Here is a 16,796-nt window from a genome sequence, read left to right as displayed (position 1 = left end):
AATGGATAAGTAAGATTATCTAGGAAACATGGAAATACATGTATAAGTACACTTGTTTAAATGAGATAACTGGAAAGTGAGTGTAAAATCAATATGAATGTTAGTTACTCAAAATGAATGACATGATTGAGATATGATTGCTATGATGAAAACTGTGTTACATATATATGTATATGAGAGTTGAGTCAGAGGCCCTACGACATTCTTTCCCTTACCAAAGTGGTGTTTTATAATGGAAATTCCTGAGATTTATGTTGAATGAGTTTCCAGGTGAGAAACCAAAGAGTTCAATGATGGAATGCTTATAAGCATGATTAGAGATTGAGAATGGGTTGGTAAGTACAGACATGAGCTAGAAAGATATCGGATTGACCGAAAGATTGTTTAATTTTCACAACATCGTAGTTAGCGAAAAATGTTAATTTTGGTAAAACGATCTATCTTGGTATGATGTCGAGAAATGTATTGATTGAAATTCCCTCATGAATTGGTTTTCTTAGTAAAGTGAATATTATGGACTTTGGGACGGCAGAAATAGTTAAAGGAATAATGTTCGAAATATAAAATGTCCAAGCATGGTAATTACAGTGAATAGTTTGTGATTGTCTCTATTGAGATATGGTATGAGATTATCTAACACCAGAAATATTATTGGGGCTATCTAATCCCTGATGAATTCTTATATTATGAAAATATTCCCTGATCTTAACGTTAGACGAATGTGTTGTCAGTCTGATTGGATTATAATCTGCATGGTTCTGTTTTTCTCTAGTATTTTGTTATATTCCACCTATTGGGAATCGATGAGAAATTGTGTATGGTGCCATGATTCTATTTCTACCGATCATTGCTCTGATTGATTTTATATATATATGAGAAGCATATAGTTCCGGTCGTATTTGTTGTTAGTGGTTTGGAATGATGTTATTCTGGATTTTTTTCTTTGAAAAACCATTGGGGTCTTTCATATTTTTATGAGTCTGGTTCTCGGTCTTTTGATGCAGTGCTGTAAATAGGATTTCCCTATCATGGATTTCTTTATCTTGGATTTCCTTATTCTGGGCTTCTTCGTTTCAAATTTCTCTATCTTGGGTTTTCTTGATATTTTATCTTGTAACTTGTTAATCATGGCTTGCATTTAGAGCATGACCTCCAACTTGTGATTGATGTATATAAAGAACAAGTATGACTATACCTCTGAATTGATCCTAATAATGTGGTGAAATTTCAAGTCCTAATATGTATGGTGGATTTCTTTTCTCAAGTAAGTTAACCAGAGTTAATGTATTCAGTTGAGGTATCAGTATTACTTATGCTAATGCATTTGTTATGGTCTTCGATTGGCATGATGAGTGAATTTGGAATGATGCATGCTGAATCATTCTGTTAGAAGAGAAAATTTCTTGAAGTATCAATTACGGATGAATAAGGTCGACTTGATTGTTCAATCTGTATGGAATATATGTTTAGAATTTAATGAGATGTGCATGCTTGAAAATAAGATTTTATTTCTTCACGGGTAAAAAGACGAATAGTCTAATTAAGAAGTGTATGTTTCCTAGAAGAATCGTATGCGATAAGAAGATTTGATATTGATAATGTGAGGATAATCTGAGTATTTAAAAATGCTGAAACGATCATTGTATATCTTTGAGTACAAATTCTTGAAATGTTGAAAGTTTAAAGATGTATAGAAAGAATCATTAGAATTTTTTTTTTCCGTTTGGGAATTAGAATGGAAATAGAAAAGGTTAATATGAATTTTCTTGTCTGGATCATTCTTGTCCTTGAAAGAGGAAAGTGATATGTAGCACTGTTAAACGTTATGAGATGTGTAAATTATGCTGGTATACCCGAATGTCTGCTCACCAGATTTATAGAATTTCGTGTCTTTATGAATTTTGGATATCATACAATTTTAATCTCCACTTATCGGATTGAGATCCGAGTTTCATATCATGATTTCTTTGGAAAGCCAAAAAATGCTTGAAATAAAGAATAGCTGAGGGTTGAATTGACAAATAATTGGACTGTATGAAATTATAAAGAGTATGAGGTTGAGATGAACTGATTAGTTTTACTATTCGAATCCGAAAAGATTCGAGTGCGAATGTATATGTAACATGATGGTATGGATCAGAATTTTGAGTACATGAGCTTTCCGGTAGAGATTAAGTTTCAGTAAAAGTATTGTAAAGTGAATACCACTTATGATTTTTGTATGTAAAATTTAAAGAGATAGGTAGTAAAAGTTTAGCCTGAGTGAAATTTTTTTGACATCAATTATAAGATTGAGGAATCCAAGTCAAAAACCAAAACCACTTTTCTGGTGAGATTTTCAAGGACGAAAATCCCTAAAGGGGGAGAAATGTAACATCCTAATTTTGGGCTTAGTCGGAACAGTGGTTTCGGGACCACAAATCTGATGAGAAAATTTTCATTTTTATTATATTTTTATGGTCTAAGGTTTCAAGGAATGATTTCGTGAAAATTTCTTTTGAAAATTTCGACATTTGGGCACTCAATTTAGTAAAAATGACTAAATTGTAAAAAGTGCAAAAGTTAAGTTTTATATGTTAGAGGTGTCTAATTGTCATGAAATTTTAAATAGGAGGTCCTTAAATGATAATTAAACCATTGTATAACTTTTTGGACAAAAATGGCCTTGGTTGGGTAAAATTTGAAAGTAGTAAAAATGGCATTTTGGCCATTTAAGGGTAAAATCAATTAAAAGACAAATTTTAAACCCCAAATGTGTCCCTTTCTTCTTGCTACAGTAGAATGTACCAAGAGTAGCCATGGTTAGGGTTTGGCCAAGCTTCCAAGCTTAATAATCAAGGAAATCGAGATTTTGGCTTAAATCGGAAAAATACAAGGTTATGGACTAGAATGGTAAATTGCCATTTCTAGATCCGAGGTAAGTTCGTACGGTTAAATTATTAAATTTCAATATTATTTTATGAATAGTTATTAATATTTATGTATGTTAATTGTTCAAAATAAGTAAATTATGTACAAAAGTTTCGAAATTGAACTGAGTATTTCGGAGGAACGGAACGTAAGAAATGAGTACAATCGTTCAGTGAAAAAGATGAATTGACGGTAAATTACCCAAGTAAACTGAGATTCAACATTTGTTGCGAATTCTCGTGTTTGCTTTCCATTTAGCTCTTACGAGCTTCCGTTAACTCATATGAGTTTCAGTTAACCCTTTTTGGGATTTCAGTTCAGCTCTGATGAGCTTTAGTTAGCCTTCGGGCTTCCGTTTAGCACTTGTGTGCTTTAGTTAGCCTTCGGGATTCCGTTTAGCACTTATGTGCTTCAGTTAGACTTCGGGTTTCAGTTCACGATATACTCAAATCCGTAAGCTGTTCCTTGAATGGAAAAGTTGGTAAGTGGTAAATGTAACGCGTGGAAAAAGAAATGTAAGTAATGTTATCATTATTATTATTGAGTTCCATTGTGAAAAATGAGTAAGGGTTCCATAAAATGGTAAGTTCATGATAGTTGGAAATGATCTTATGATAGTGATCATTATATTGTACCAAAACAGATTTGGACAGCAGCATTGGTCTGAATTTGAAATCCACTAAAAATAGTGGAAATTGAGTTAGAAGCTTAATAAAATATGAAATTAAAGCTTAATGAGCCTAGTTTCACATAAAGGAAACGGTGAAAGCAAAAGAATTTTGTATCACGAGATATTTGAATTCTTGTGAGATAGAGTTGGAGTGATTCTAGACTCCCCTATCTCAAATTTGGAAAATCACTAGAAATTGTACAAAAATAATTACGAGTTAAAATTAATATGAATAAAATCCTTAATGAGTCTAATTTCAGGAGAAAGAGACAGAAACATTATCCGAGTCTCGTACTATGAGATAACTAAATTTTAGTGAAAAAAGGTCGAAGTTGTCAAACAGCAAACAGGGGAAACTTTAAATAATAAACTATACTTATTGGCTAGACCAAAAATTCTGAAAATTTTGTGGTGGAAAGATATATGAGTCTAGATTCTGGAAAAATTTACAGATCTTAATTTGAAGTTCTGTAGCTCGATACATAAATGATTTAGTGACTGTAACTCAAGAAAACAACTTAACCAGAACATGTGTAAATGTACAATTGGGATAGTTTTACTATGGAAAGCATGTTGGTAAATTGCTTATTATTTTCATGCGAGCTTACTAAGCATAAAACTTACCCCCTTCTTTCCATTTCTTTTAGTGTTGTCAGGTTAGCTCGGGGTTGGAGAATCGTCGGAGGCAGCATCACACTCTCAAGCCAACAACTTGAGAGTATAAACAAATATGCTAGAATTATCAAGTGAGTGGCATGTATAGGGACCTAGTTTTATAACATGTGTTATTATAATTTGGCTAATATTGGTCTTTAGTGAGCTAATTATTCTGACTTATAAATCTAGCTATTCATGTTATGTCTGATATTGGTGATGTGCATATGCTTGTTTGCCATGCATGGTTGGTAATATGTTATGTGTTGTTGTGAGAATGCCATGCTTGTGTCTTGATTGTGGATATATAATTACTCAAATATGCCATGTCAATTGCTATGAAATGTATAAGTGTATATAGGTAATTAAGGGTGACAATTGGCTTGGAAAATAGCCTCGAAATTGTCCACACGGATAGATACACGGGCGTGTGTCTAGGCCGTGTATGACACATGGCTTAAGCACACAGGCGTGTGCCTTGGCCGTGTGACCCTAACTTGTTTGTGACCAAATGGACAGAAAGCTCTATGGGCACAGGACACGGGCGTGTCCCTAGCCATACGGACGTGTGTGACCACACGGCCCAATCCACACGGGCGTGTGACTCTTCGAAGCAAGAAAATTTAGTTAAGTTGCCCAAAGATTTTCAAAGTTATTGGTTTAGTCCTGAACCACCTCAATGTATATTATAGGTTTCGAAGACCAACATAAGGGACGATATGCATGTGTTCAAGATGTTTTAATTTTTGGTGATAATTTTGTGGCCCGATTTTGCATGTTGTGAATGTTTAAGTCCGGTAATGCCTCGAACCCTATCCAGTGTTGGATATGGGTGAGGTATGTTACACCTATAACTAGGATTCGTGCTGAAACACAACAAAGAAATATAAATCAAATCAATGATGGTTTAAAGTTTTTTAACATTATTTTTCTATTTTAAAAATTTTCTTATTTTTACTTTATATTCTTTAATTCTATTTTGCACCATTTTTTTAACTTTATTTATTCTCTATTTTTTGACATTAAGATTATGGAAGGGAATCATCCACTAAGGAACTGAATAATGAATTTAATGATAGAGTGATCGGACGGTAGAAATTTGAGGTTGAGATGTAGGGAATATTGTACATTGAGCAACATAAAATTAATGAAAAAAAATTGAGGAGCTTGAAATGAACAATAATATTATGAATATTTATCAAGGAGATTTCATTGATTCAACCAATCAATGGGTTGAACAATATGCAATAATTTATACGATATTCAAGCTATACTATTATATATTATTTGTGAAAATGTATAAATTTTTAAAAATTAAAAATAATTAATATATTATAATTAATGCATGCACACTTCAGAAATTAGTTCTCTTCTAAATGTTGGAATGAGCTTTATTTAAATAGGTAATGTACACCATTAGTTGCTAAATTATGGATAAATTTTTATTTTGTCACTTAATTAAAAAGAGTTATAATTTGGTCATTAGACTATTTGAAAGTTTTCGTTTACTGGACTATTAAAATTGATGCTACATGGCTTTCTTTGTTTGCACTATCTGCATAAATCGAAAGCTTTTTTTTTCTCTTCTATTTTATAGTTCAATTTTTTTTCTATAAAATAACTTTGGGCGCCATAAATTTATGAACTAAATTTCAAAATTATTCTTTCTCTAATCTCCAACACTGACTGTCAGAATGACTTGGATATAAGATATGTTTTACTTGTTGAAATGTCGAATTGTTGCTTGGAGCTTGTTGGCGGAGCTTTTTTTAAAATAAACAAACTTAATAACTTAGTAACTTAAATAAAAACTTTTGAATAGTTCGATAACTTAAATGGAAATTTTTGAATAATTCAGTGACCAAATTACAATATATTTTAATTAATTGATAAAACAAAAATTTAATTAATTTACCCTATTTAAATTTACTATAGGGATTTGATAAGACCAGGGGCGAAGCTAGAAGAATTTTTTAAGGGGATCAAATGAAATTTTAATTTTTTATAATTTATATCTTTATAATTTTAAAGGATTAAATTGAACTTTTATAATTTTAAGGGGGTAAAGTATAATTTTATCTTTATTAATTTAAATTTTTTAAAAAAATTAAAGGACTTAAATAATAATTTTATATTTTACGGGCTGACCCTTGCAAACCTAGATTCTCCACTTGATAGGACTTCCAAACATTGGAAGAAGTGTTAATACAATTTATTTGTGATTTTATTTCCCTTTCGATATTATAATTAAGGTTGTGAAAATATTGAAAAAAACTAAAATATGGTTTCAAACTGCAAGTGTTAAATTCGGTTCAAATATATTTTCAATTGTTTTAGAAAAAATGGCTTTCAAAAAATAAAAAATTATCCTTATTCAAATTGAGTTTTAATTCTAGTTAATTTAATAATTTATAACATAAAAATAAATATTATAGATTTAAAACTATAAAACGTAAATTTTAAATTTTAAAAATCGATTAACAGATAAAATTAGATTAGTTAATTTATTCCTTCTAATTATTGCGTTATACTGCAAAGAGGATTGACTTGGTATAAATCACAAAAATTAAGGTGTAATTAACGTTAAACCGAGGCAGTAGGAAAGTCCAGATAGAACCATGGAGGCTGGTGGACCCAAACGTGTCAGTGACTCAAATCACAACTCCACCGAGTTAAGACAGACTCACTTATATCCAAAACGGAAGATTCTTGGGAATATACCGTCTTCATAACCCGATCTGTCGCGTGAAAAACTCACGTTAAGGATAACGGCCCCCCCCCCCCCCCTCTTCTCTTTCCTATATAAAACCTGCTCTCTTCTTCCGCATTTACCCAACACTTTTTTAAATTCTCAGCAAACAAACAAGCCGCCAGTCATGAGTAACATCTCATCCTCTTTCACTCTCTCCCAATGTCAACAACAACATCTCTTGGAAAAACTCGATGTCTTCAACGTCAAAGGCAGAGATAAACGCGGTCGTAATGTTCTTCTCATCATCGGCAAATACTTTCCTGGTACCTTTCTTGGTTTTTTTTTTGCAGTTTTCTGACCATTTTTTTTCTTAATTATGTTTTTTAATTGGGGTTTTGTAACAGCTCGCATGGTTAGTAGTGAGGTTCTGAAGAAGTATTTAGAAGAAACGATTTACCCCAAATTAGGGGCAAAACCGTTCTCGGTGGTGTATGTACATACAGATGTTCAAAAGAGTGAAAATTTTCCTGGAATATCAGTTCTTCGATCAGTCTACGATGCTATTCCGATGAACCTCAAGAACAATCTCGAGTTTGTTTATTTCTTGCATCCTGGATTACAGGCCAGACTTTTCCTTGCCACCTTTGGCCGTTTGTTTTTCGACGGAGGGTGAGTGAGGGCTTCTTCCCCTTTTTGTTTTCTTTCTGATTAGTTGGTGAAGGTCTATTTCGATTTTTTATAAAATTATAAAATTTCAAACTAGGATAACAAAGCCACCCCCCTCTGACCCACTTTAGCCACTGAAAAAGGATGATAAATTGATAATGATAAAGGATAACAATACCCATAGTGCTTTTTTTCCGTCTTTATTGTCCATCCTCATCCACCTTTTAGTTGAAGGGTCATTTTAAAGGTAAATGTAATGAATGATTGAATTGAATGGCAGGTTGTATTCTAAACTTAAATACGTGAGTAGGCTTGACTTTCTATGGGACCATGTGAGGAGGTTGGAGATGAAAATACCAGACTTTGTGCATGATCATGATGAAGAGCTGGAGTACCATCCCATGATGGACTATGGGTTAGAGAGCGACCACCCTAGAGTTTACACTGAGCCGCCCTCCATGGATCCTATTTCGATGTACTCTATGAGGTGCATAGCTTAAGCTTTAAGCCCGTGCTGAAAGGTTGAAACTTTAGATTTGTAGTTGATACGTTATGGGTTTTGCTTTTTGATAGAGGAGTTTTGGTGTTCATATTGTATAAAATGGGAGTTTGTAAATGGAACCTTAAGACGTCATTGGCAGAGTGAGCAACTGAGTGATCAAAAAATCTATTCGGCAAAATGGATAAAATCAAACTGTTAAATATGAAAAAGATCCTCAATGAAGTATACGTATGTTGAATTGCTAATGGCATCCTACAGCATTCCTCATCTAGGCCTCTGCCTATAACAAGTTAATAGCAGAAAAGGGGACCTGATTTGCGGAATCTGAAACTTCTATATATCACAAACTTTTAAAACCAACTTGATCACATGGGTTTCTACCTTGAAGGATTTCTAGCATGCAATAAGGGGCAAGACGATGAGATAATGTAATATGTTTGCATGTGCCACTTTTAAGAGAAGATACAAACCCTGATGTTGAAGTTGTGTTACTATATTGAAAACTATGTGGGCAAGAGCTGACCAAAGAATGAAATATATTATCACGTAAAAGCAGCGACTAGTTCCTCATCATTACAAGTATTTGCAGAAACTGAATCAGGAGGAGGATGGTAACCTTCATCTTTAATTTGCTTGCTTAAGATTCGTAGCTCTTCACGTATCGTTTTTATCTCTGGATGCATTTGGTCTCCGACGACGAACACGTGAACACCGTCTTTTAGTTCAATCCAGCTGCATCCAGGTTCCTTATTTACTCCTCTAAGTCTCATCATCCTCCGGACTCTCTCCACATCTTCCAGCCTGCCCAAGGCGATATAGATACTCGATAATAACACATAAGCGGATGATTCTTGAGAGCCCAACTCCATGAGTTTCTCTCCGGCATATGCCCCCAATTCATAGTTCCGGAAATTCCGGCAAGCACTTAATAGAATACGCCATAGACACATGCCATGGTCTATGGTAGTTGATTCAATAAATTCCTTGGCTTCATCGAGCTTTCCTGCACGGCCCAGCATATCAACCATGCAAGCATAATGCTCTACTCTTGGAACAATTCCAAATTTGTCAGACATCATATCGAAATAAGCCCGACCTCTTTTCACCAATCCCATGTGACTACAAGCTGAAAGAATGTTAACAAATGTAACATAGTCTGGCTCGGTTCCTTCCAGCTGCATATCCTCGAAAAGTTCAAGAGCTTCATTACCATGCCCATTCTGAGCAAGCCCTGATATCATTGCATTCCATGACACTATATCTCTCCTTGGCATCCTCCTAAAGACAATGCTTCCATCTTCTAGACTCCCGCACTTGGCATACATGGTTGAAAGGGCACTTCCGATTGGGATTTCCAGACCAAATCCATGCTTAATGGTACAGGCATGGATTTGCTTTCCTTGTTCCAAAGCTGCAAGACAAGAACAAGCTTTTAGAATACTAGCCATTGTGAGCTCATTGGGCATAATCCCCTCAATCCGCATTCTAGCATACAAATTCATTGCATTTTCGTTCTCCCCATTTTGTACATATCCTCCAATCATGGAAGTCCATAAGACCATATCAGGTTCTTGTAAATAATCGAACCCCTTCCGAGCATCTAATGTACTGCCGCATTTTGCATACATATCAACCAAAGCTGTCATTATGTATACTTGCGATTCATATCCCAATTTCAACAAGTAACCATGAACTTGCTTTCCTTCTCCAACAGCAGCTGTATCACTACAAGCATTAAGAACCCCGACAAGGGTAAACTCACTAGGTATGATCCCGGCAAGATGCATATTCGAGAAAAGCTTGAGAGCCTTACAGGAATCCCCACTTTGTGAATAACCAGTGATTATAGCCGACCATGTAATCGAATTTTTATCACCTGATAATTCAAATGTCTTAAGTGCATCATCCAAGCTCCCACATTTAGCATACATGGTAACAAGAGCATTGCCAACAGATACAAACACCAGTAACCCATTTTTAACCGTGAGGCAATGTATTTGACTACCGGTGCTAAGAAACTCAGGATCCGCCAGTGCACTAAGGATGCTAGACAATGCATACTCATTCTCTCTCTCATCTTTTAGACGCATTAATTTAAAAATCTCAAAAGCCTCCAAAGCAGACCTTTGCATTGCGTACCCAGATATCATCGTAGCCCAAGAAACCGAATTCCTTTCCGGCATTCCATCAAACACCTTACGAGCCTCAGCCAAAGCACCCGATTTACAGTACATATTCAGAAGAGAGCTCCCGACGAAGACATCACTAAAGCTGTCGGTTTTAATTGCAAGCGTATGAGCTTGCAGCCCACTAAAAACATCCGACAAACTCGATGCAGCAGTGAAAACGCCCGCAAAGGTGTGGGAATTAGGCAAGACATTCTCTGCTTGCATTCGCTGAAAGAGTTCCATAACAAGCGACGATCCTGTCAGATCCTGTTGAGAGTACCCATTTATGAGGCAGTTCCATGAGACAACATCCTTGTCTTGTATATTATCGAATACACGTTTGGCGTGGAACAAGTCCCCGCATTTGGCGTACAAGTTAACGAGGCTGTTCGAAAGGTACACGCAGCAAGCTGAACCATCTTTTACTATTCGAGCGTGTACGGCTCGACCTCGCAACAGGTTTTTCTGTTTGGTACATTGAACAAGTTCTGAAAAACAAGAGCGATATCGAGGCGAAGTCATCAAATCTGTAAAGCTTGGGTTTCGGCTTTCGTTGATGAAGCATGGTTCAATTGAGAGCAACAATGCAAAAGCATCAAAGATCAAAGCTCAAAACCCCAATACTAAATGCGCTCTCGGCTAGCCCATAAGACCCAAGAAATAGCCCAAATTAGCTATGGACCTGGCCCATGTAAACCCTTTTCGATGCTTAAGTTTTCTTGCTTTCAGTCTGCTTAATGCTCGAGCTTTCCCATCGACAATGGCTCTCTGCGATATATATGCAAATTTTAAAAGATTGAAGTATCCGTCTTTGTACATCAGATTCAAGAACCTAATTATAAGAGTAAACTGCCAGAACAGTGGCTTAAAGGAGTTTCCAGGGCTCAGATTATCAATTACTAGTAAAATAATTAATGTTATATGTATAGAAAAATGTAATGATGAAAGTACATGAGAATTGGGAGGTGGTCCGCATGCATCAAAAGTGAAAAAGGTAGCTCTAGCTTTGCTACAGTGAGCCAATAATCATGGATGCATGCATGTCCACACATATATATATATAAATCCGACTGCTACATGCTAATTGATTTTCAACCTCTCGTCAGGATTATATATAGCTTGCATCAATTACCAGTAGTTTTTATGCTTATTATTATCGTAAAAAAGCCATTGTCCCTACAACTGCATCATAGCATAAAAGCTAGCTTTCTAAAAAGGAAAACATAAAGTATATATGAGAATAAAAGTTGACACTTTGAAATATCAAAGGGCGCAGTGAGCAAAGCGCATGAACTTTTCTTTAACAAAGCTAAGATTAATGAAATGCATTGAATTAAAAAGGAGACTGAAAAGTTATTTCAGTTTTAGTATATCAAAATGTTTTTATATGATTAGCCAGTTTTCAATGCTTTTGCATGCACCATCCTGGATACTGCCTGCCTATGATACTGCTTTTTCTTTCACCGATGAATCCTTTTTTTTACCTTACTGAAAAAGTAGCGGACAGAAAGCCTAAACTACCCATTTTGCAGTACTGTGTTTTTTTTTTTAGAGTACACACAGAGTCAAAAACTTCCATACCTTGTCTCTTCAAATGTCATGCACTTTTCATTTCTTTTCATCTTTTTTTGATATGACGTGGGTTTCCTTTTTCATTCCAGTTAAGCATTTCAATTTAAAATAGTTTCCTACCATACATAATTCATTGGGTGAGTTTAATTTCTTAAGATCAAACTCCATTGTTATCTGAAATTACTACTGAGTTTGATGGTATATGTACTCCCTCTGCATGGCTTGAAATGAAATTGACATGACATAACATTTAATGGAGCATGCATTTAGTTAACAATCATTTAATATTGTCGTTCATGTTTGTCTTAGTGACAACTAAACAATTCTACATTTTAGTTTGGTCACCAATATATTAGCCGTATAGTTTCATTTACAGCTACCAATAGGTTGTGTTGGAGGGTTGTTTGACAGAAATCCAATAGGACTTGCATTTGCCCGGTTTTATCAGCTCAGCTGTACGTATGCATGAGTTGAAATGTGGTAGGAGCTTGCATCATATACATGAAAGTTGTACAGGTAAATACGGTTGATGCAATGAGACTATTTCAGTGCTACATTTCAGGAAAAAAAAGAAGTAATGGATATTAAATGTTTCAGTGTCCCAATGATTCAATCATGGCTCTGACAGTAGCTGGGTATGGCAACTGGTATGTTCCTAGGGAGGGGCTAATGGGATGTTGAGAGAACAAAGTCAGCAAAGCCGAAATCAGTCTGCAGCTGGCTTTCTGAAACAGATACTAATTCCCTTTTGTCTCACTTTGTATTTTGAAAATTTGAACTGCAATTATGTAAAGCAATTAATTGGATATTGTTGGGGGTAGATTTAAAGCAATAAATGATGGAGTGAGTCATTAATAATTTTACCCATCCTTGAAGTTTGCATTTGTTTTGCGGAATTTTACAATTTTTTTATGATAAGGAAAGATTTCGATAATATTATTATTGTGTTTAGGAGAAACGATCATATGAAATTGTAATTTTACGTCTTTTTTATCTCTTTCTAATGGAAGAATAACAAATTAAATTTTTTTTCTGATTTTTAATCTTTTTAGTTGGATTTGAATTTTTTCAAGAGAAAAAATCTGATTTATCATTCTCCCATTAGAAAAGGATAAAGATGATGTGGAACACAGTTTCATACAATCATTTCTCTAGATGAGATGGTAATTTCACATTTTGTCAATATTTCAGAATATAGGAATTAATATCAATAGTATCTCTTAAGAAATTTTACATTCTTGTTGAAATATGAAATTTTAGAAAATTTTGTCTTTTTTATTTTAATAAATTTTATTTCCTTTTTATGTAAATAAAATATAAGTCTAATTAAAAATACCCTTTTATCAAATGTTATTTTTTTTATTTGAAGGAAATAGCTAATTAGTTACACTAAGTTAAACGTCCTATGAGAAACATTATCCCCAATCATCGTGCACCACTCATAATATTTCATCTAATGGACTGTTGAAAATTAGTAGACTTAAGGGGCGACTCAGCCCCATCTTTGCTAGAGTATCTGCAACAAAGTTGCATTCTATGTAAACATGACTGATTCTAACATCCCAATCCCATTCCATAATACCTTTAATGCTTCTTCCTAGTGCATTTGGCTCAGCCTTTCCATGATTCGAAATACACTCGACCACTTCCAAACTATCAATCTCCATCATGATCCTTTTGAATCCCTTCCAAGCCATTATAAGATTATTAAAAACTCCTTACAATTCTGCGTCGAAAACTGAATAAAATCTTAAATTGCACAAGAACCCTAGATCCAACTCCCTTGATAATCTTAAAAGATTCCATCTACTACTACTACACTATCGACCTTTTTAATAGCACCATCCGTATTAAATTTTAACCACCCCTCTTATGGTAAGATCCACGTTGGCAACTCCACTTGTCTCTTTTCCAGTATACTTATCCCATGGTTATTTAATGAAACAGATCCCATTTCAACTCTCAACATAGCCAGTTTCAAAAATTTTTAAATTGTGGTGCTTCCATAGATCCCATCATATTGTACCAAACAATAAATCCCAATCAACCTTATAGTAAAGTAGTTGTGCAACATCTTGTTCTTTGTAATTCACTGTCTAATATTAACGTTAAAGAACTCACCAACTTTAGTAGGATGCATAAGGCTTAGCTTAAGACTCATAGCAATCGGACAAGATCATAGAACATGGTTGATTGATTCAACTTTATTTATGCAAAAAGAATAGTTCACATCAATAGTCATTTTCCTTTTAAAGCATTTTTCATTTGTGAGGAGTTTGCCATTACAAACTAGCCACAAAAACATGCGTGCCTTGACCCTGACACTTCCAAAGCTTCCACATACATCCCCATCACTAGTAGTAGTAGCTATTTGTAAAAATGAATAAGTGATTTTATGTGAAAAGACGCTTAACATCCCAAAGCCACCTTGGAGTATGCTCAATATCCATCTCACAAAGAGGTAATGCCATTAATATTATTCGTAGACATTGGTAGGAATGATGTCAACAAATCGATCCAGTCCCACTCACTAACCCAACTTGCCATACTAGCTACAAATAAACCCTGATTGGGAAGAGCATATGAAAGTAAACACATATCCGCTAGAGGAGAATCTAGGCCAAGCCAGTCTTTCCAAAAATCAACCTTTTTACCATTGCCTAAATTTCACACAATACTCCCACGTACCCTATCCCAAACATTGTATATTCCTCTTCATAGTCATGATGAGTTAGAACAATGTAGCACAATAGGAAGTACATGCAACCATTTATACTTTGCCTTCAACATTCAATCCAAAGATGATATTCATATTTAACCAATTGGAAACCTAGTTTCATTACAAATGACTTGCTCAACTCTGACATACATCAAAATCCAAGTCCTCCTTCCTCTGGTGCCTTACAAACCTGTTTCTAAATCATTAAATTCATTCCCCTCTTCTAATCCAAGTGGAATAAAATCATGAATAATCTTATCTATTTCTAGGCAAACACTAAAAAGAATGACAGATGTTTGCATAGCATAAATAGGCATCGATGCAAGAATTGATTTCACACGCATAAAATGACTTGCTAATGATAAAGAATGTGCTTTCCACTATACTAATCTCTCTTACATTTTCCCTACCATATAGCGATATATTTCTTTTTTTACTCAACTATGTAGTAGATGGACCCCTAAATATCAACCAAGGTCCTCAACAATCGAAACACCCAACCCCCTACCAATTTCATGTTTTAAACCTTCATCAGTATTAGCTGAGAAAAATACTTGGGTCCTCCCTCGATTCATTGTATGCCCGGAGAATTTACAAAATTCATTTAAAACAGTGTAACAACCTACATTTTCTTTTTAAAGGTGTAACACCCCTTACCCGAGCCGATTGTCGAAACTGAGCTACAGGAGGTTACTAGATGAAACTTACATAAAATATGTATATGTTAAACATACATGGTGGACCATGCCGTGAACTAATAAGTGACGGGTCGATCCTACAGGCCATTCATCTACGCATTAAAATTTAGATAGCTAAATTGCAATTATTCCGTGGGTACAATTATTGCGAAAAGTAAGGCGGACATCAAATTTGGAAAAATTTCTTATGGATACCTAAAATGGTAGACTATTCTATGGATACCCCATACTGTGATAGGTCCCGTGAAACTTAAAATGCGAAACAAAATAGAACTGAATTTCATTTTTATTATCATACATCATCGAAATATAAAGTAATCACTGTAACACCCCTAACCTATCTCCGTTGTTGGATTAGGGTCACAGGCATTACTAACCAATTAGAACATTTAATTACAACATACGCAAAGGTGTAAGTTGACTATTAACACTCATATTATACAGAGAGCAGAGCATGCTAATTTAATATTTTCCATATTACTATTTTGAACAACTGAATGATGAGATATGCAATTCAATACTAAACTTAGTCTTCCACTGTTTACAATCTTATCACTATTTATCCCTTCTTGAAAGCTAGAAGTTGGTTACTTAACAAGACTATTCCAATTATTAGCATCAGAGTATCAGGTTATACTCTGGCTATTTACATCCGATGATATTAATAGAATGACCTACTTCACCTAGTTAAGGTTCGCTATTTCATTTAAAATTAGCGTAAAAATACTCTTATAGTCCTTAATATGAGTTTACAAGACCTTAAAAATAATCAAAAAATATATAGAGACTAATTTGAAACAATTTAAAAGGGTTTGGGAAAAAATTTCAAAAATTTTAGAAACAAGGGTAGCACGCTTGTGTGATATGCCCTAGGCCGTGTGGCTTTCGAAGTTGGGATACACGGTCATGTCCCAACTAGTGTTTCCATCCGTGTAACTCACTGACTTGAGACACATGGCTGTGTGGCCAGGTCGTGTGTGTCACACAGCCATGTGTACCTAAATACACCTTAAAACTTAACTTTACCTAATCATGCTTATTTGGACACTAAGCAACCCAATTACCAGCCATTTAACTATTCAAAACACAATTAAAAATGCTTAAAACATGCCAAAACATCCATATTAGGTGCCTAACCACTGTACCCTGATTGGTACCACATTTTATATTTGCAAACATATTAGTAAAACATCTACCATTCAACACACACATTCATACCAAGTTATCAAGATTTAACTAATGTTCTAGTTATTATGCTAACAAGTTAAAGCTAATCATATGAAAAATATCAAGCTTGACTAACTTGCCAAAACATAGTTTTAACCACAACCATATGAACATATAAATACCATTACACATGGAACTCAAAATAACATCACATTAACAAAATAACAGTCAACCAAAAGACGTCCTAGGTACATGCCATTACAAAATTAAACATCACTACGCTTGAGTTTAGGATTATTGCTGGATGCTAAGTCGACAATAAGCTGAAAAGTACCTAACTTGCGCACGAAAAACAAACCGTACACTAAGTATCATTTA

At 34.6% G+C, this 16,796-nt stretch overlaps 2 protein-coding genes across 2 annotated transcripts; one reads left to right on the top strand and one right to left on the bottom strand.

Annotated features, from left to right (window-relative positions):
* Positions 1-7,020: 7,020 nt before the first annotated feature.
* On the top strand, positions 7,021-8,339 carry LOC107917982 (ganglioside-induced differentiation-associated protein 2). Its single transcript, XM_016847446.2, has 3 exons — positions 7,021-7,249; positions 7,331-7,595; positions 7,873-8,339. The coding sequence occupies exons 1-3, from the start codon at positions 7,111-7,113 to the stop codon at positions 8,090-8,092; spliced, it is 624 nt and encodes a 207-aa protein (XP_016702935.1). The 5' UTR covers positions 7,021-7,110; the 3' UTR covers positions 8,093-8,339.
* Positions 8,340-8,613: 274 nt separating this feature from the next.
* Positions 8,614-11,438, bottom strand: LOC121204513 (pentatricopeptide repeat-containing protein At2g33680). Its single transcript, XM_041074463.1, has one exon. It carries the CDS (start codon positions 10,782-10,784, stop codon positions 8,637-8,639), a length of 2,148 nt encoding a protein of 715 aa, XP_040930397.1. The 5' UTR covers positions 10,785-11,438; the 3' UTR covers positions 8,614-8,636.
* Positions 11,439-16,796: the final 5,358 nt, after the last annotated feature.

This window comes from Gossypium hirsutum, chromosome A01, assembly GCF_007990345.1.
Source record: "Gossypium hirsutum isolate 1008001.06 chromosome A01, Gossypium_hirsutum_v2.1, whole genome shotgun sequence".
Lineage (NCBI taxonomy): Eukaryota > Viridiplantae > Streptophyta > Magnoliopsida > Malvales > Malvaceae > Gossypium > Gossypium hirsutum.
The sequence above is the reverse complement of the archived record's forward strand: the minus strand, read 5'-3'. Positions and strand labels throughout refer to the sequence as shown.

Coding starts and splice junctions, on each gene's coding strand:
- LOC107917982 (XM_016847446.2), top strand. CDS start 7,111: ATGAGTAACATCTCATCCTCTTTCACTCTCTCCCAATGTCAACAACAA. Junction 7,250..7,330: donor CATCGGCAAATACTTTCCTG/GTACCTTTCTTG, acceptor GTTTTGTAACAG/CTCGCATGGTTAGTAGTGAG. Junction 7,596..7,872: donor CGTTTGTTTTTCGACGGAGG/GTGAGTGAGGGC, acceptor ATTGAATGGCAG/GTTGTATTCTAAACTTAAAT.
- LOC121204513 (XM_041074463.1), bottom strand. CDS start 10,784: ATGACTTCGCCTCGATATCGCTCTTGTTTTTCAGAACTTGTTCAATGT.